The sequence below is a fragment of the Pteropus vampyrus genome, unplaced genomic scaffold (assembly GCF_000151845.1).
Source record: "Pteropus vampyrus isolate Shadow unplaced genomic scaffold, Pvam_2.0 Scaffold1000005080, whole genome shotgun sequence".
Classification (NCBI taxonomy): Eukaryota; Metazoa; Chordata; class Mammalia; order Chiroptera; family Pteropodidae; genus Pteropus; species Pteropus vampyrus.
In genome coordinates this window covers 1-2,744 of record NW_011919482.1, presented here as the reverse complement: position 1 = coordinate 2,744, position 2,744 = coordinate 1, and the positions used below count along the sequence as shown (strand labels likewise).

The following is a 2,744-nucleotide window of genomic DNA, read 5'->3' as shown; positions in this document are numbered from 1 at the left end:
CCCGAGAGACCCCGGGAACCCGGGCGGTCCCCGGCGGACCCGCTCGCGCGCTGCTGCTGCTAAAGGGCCTGCAGGGCTGCGCGCCGAGTGGCGCGGGCGGGAGCGGAGCGGGCCGGCGCGGGCGCAGCGCAGCGCGGGAGCCACCAAAGGGCCTTGCGCGCTGCACGAGCTGAGCGTTGATCTGCGCGCCGAGCGCTCGGTGCTCATCCCCGAGTCGTACCAGGCCAACAACTGCCAGGGCGAGTGCGGCTGGCCGCAGTCCGACCGCAACCCGCGCTATGGCAACCACGTGGTGCTGCTGCTCAAGATGCAGGCCCGCGGGGCCGCCCTGGCGCGCCCGCCCTGCTGCGTGCCCACGGCCTACGCCGGCAAGCTGCTCATCAGCCTGTCGGAGGAGCGCATCAGCGCGCACCACGTGCCCAACATGGTGGCCACCGAGTGTGGCTGCCGGTGACCCCGCGAGTGGCTCCCCTGCCCATATTTATTCGGACCCCAATAAAGACCACAAGCACTCGGCTGGGCGTGTCCGCGCGTGTTTGGGGGCAGGCAGGGGCCACCTTCCTCCGGCTCTCCTCTGGCGGCAGGGCTCCGTCATCCCCGTTGGCACCCACTGCCTCCCGCCCTCCGCCACCCCAGCCCCGTCTGGAGCTTCCAAGCCTGTCATTCAGGCTCCGGGCGGGTTCCGGGTCGAGGCGCAAAGGAGCCGGCGATGCGAGGGCCGCAGCACTCCCTTTATTTTGCTGGAACCGGGGGCCGCCGGGGGCGGCCGGCTCAGTCCCGCCCCTTGCCGGCGCGGTGCTTCTGGCGGCCCGGAGGCCGGTCTTCCTCGTTGGGGCGCCGCAAAGAGGCCCAGGCCGGCCTTTTCCTGTGCTCAGGGTCTCGGGACTCCTGCACCCAGGGCCGACGGCCTCCTTCGCGGGCCTCCCAGCGCCGAGGGAGGGCTCCCGGGGGCTCCCTGGCAGCCCGTGGCTTCTCCGCCCTCCGCGGTTTCTCCTCCTTCCGCGGTCTCTCCTCCTTTCGGGACTTCTCCTTCCGCGGACTCTCTTTCCGCGGCCTCTCCTTGGGGCCCCCGTGGGCCAGGGGTGCGCGCTTCTCCCCGGCGGCCTCCCCAGGCTCCCCTTCGTCCTTCCGTGCAGCCGCTGCGGGCACCTCAGGCCTCTCCTCTGCCTCCGCCTGGGGCGCAGGGGGAACCGATGGGGGCGCCCAGGCCACGGGCTTCGGCTGCACGAGGGACAGTGGGGGGGTGACTGGATCAGCATAGATTTACCCCGCCCACCTGGGCCCTTTGCCCTGAATGAGGGCCTCGCCCCACCGCCCACTGTCGTGCAAGGAAGTGCTTACCAGGTGCGGTGCTGGCTTTTTGGGGGATGAACTTGGGACCCATGGCTCAGGGGCACCCGCCTCACCAGCAACAGCATCTGGGAGGGGACCAGAGGGGACGCCACTCAGCCCTCAGCGAGGGGCCGACGGCGCCGTCCTCGCGGGCCTCCACCCTACAGCTCCTTCAGCCTGGGGACAAGGGGACCAGCCAGACCCCACCGGGTACGCGGAAAGTGGGCTAGATCCGCCCCGCCTCCCCCGGGGACTGGGAAGGGTTTCCTGGTCTCCGCTGCTGTGGGCGCCCCCTGTTCTCTGTCATTCCGGTTGCAAAAGGACAGGTCCTGTTTCTCCGCGGGCTGCAGGAGCGCCCTCGCACACGAGGGAGGTGCACACCACCCCGTGGGAGACGCGGGCGGCCCATGCTGAACGTGGAGGGTCTGGGGGCGGGCGCTGTCTGTGGGGAGTCCACAGAGGGAGGCTCGCTGAGGTCCGAACCGGGAGCGGGAGGAGGCACGCAAAGCCCGCCTCGGAGGGATAGGCCCAGGCAGCACCCTGGAGGTGCACGGTCGGTCCCCAAACAAGGGATGCAAAGCGGGGAGGGGGAAGGAGGACCCCCGCACGGGTCCATGCTGGGGGAGGGGGCGCGCAAGGCGGAGCCGGGAACGCTGCGCGTCTGTCCACGGCGGGCGCGCCCAGGCTCACCGCGGCACAGCTGGAAGGCTGAGCCCAGCAGCGCCACCAGCGAGGCGAGCACCAGACACTTGTTGAGTGACAGGTCCCCCCAGGGCAGCTCCTCGCTCAGGGCCGGCGGCGGCAACAACGGCGGCGGCTGCGGGGGCGCAGTCTGAGCCTTCTTGCGCGCGGGGCTCCGGGGGGCTGCGGGAGCAAGCGCAGAGGCTGAAGGCGGCACCTAGGGGCGGCTCTGCATCCTAAACTCGTCTCAGCCCAGCCTGGCTGTGGCTGTGTGGCCCCGGGGCTGGGGAACCAAGCTTGGGAGCTTCAGTGGGATGTGCAGAATATTCTAGAAGGTAATTAACTAGCTGAATCATGAATTGGCAGAGGCACCCAGCCCTTTTAGTAACCGCCTGTGACATTTGGACACCGCTCAGCCACATAGCATTCTGTCCCCTCGCCCCCAGATCCAAGCACCCACCCCAGGACCTACTCCCCGTGCCAGCCCATACCCCCCCTTCCCGCACCCGCCTCCTGCACACCCACCTGCTCCTGCTTTCAGCCTCTCCTTGCTGGGTCCCGGGGCCACTTTGGCCACAGGCCCCTTTTCTGTCTTCTTGGGCCTGGCATCCCCTCCGCCTGCAGGGCTGCCCTCAGCTTCCAGCTCCTGAGGACCCTGGAGGGAAGGGGCGGGGAGTGGCCAGCCATCCAGCATATTTCTTTCCAGCCTCTCCCTTGAGGGAGTCCAAGCC

The 2,744-nt window shown here is 69.6% G+C and overlaps 2 protein-coding genes across 2 annotated transcripts; one reads left to right on the top strand and one right to left on the bottom strand.

Moving 5' to 3' along the window:
• Positions 1-14: 14 nt before the first annotated feature.
• Positions 15-506, top strand: LOC105311585 (muellerian-inhibiting factor-like; the record flags this gene model as incomplete). The annotated part of the gene is given in 2 exon segments (XM_011387554.2): positions 15-75; positions 78-506. Coding segments are annotated over 2 exon segments (438 nt in total), but the record flags the coding sequence as incomplete, so codon positions are not given.
• Positions 507-762: 256 nt separating this feature from the next.
• LOC105311583 (junctional sarcoplasmic reticulum protein 1-like) lies at positions 763-2,668 on the bottom strand (the record flags this gene model as incomplete). The annotated part of the gene is made up of 4 exons (XM_011387553.2): positions 763-1,221; positions 1,342-1,418; positions 2,023-2,196; positions 2,539-2,668. Coding segments are annotated over 4 exons (831 nt in total), but the record flags the coding sequence as incomplete, so codon positions are not given.
• Positions 2,669-2,744: the final 76 nt, after the last annotated feature.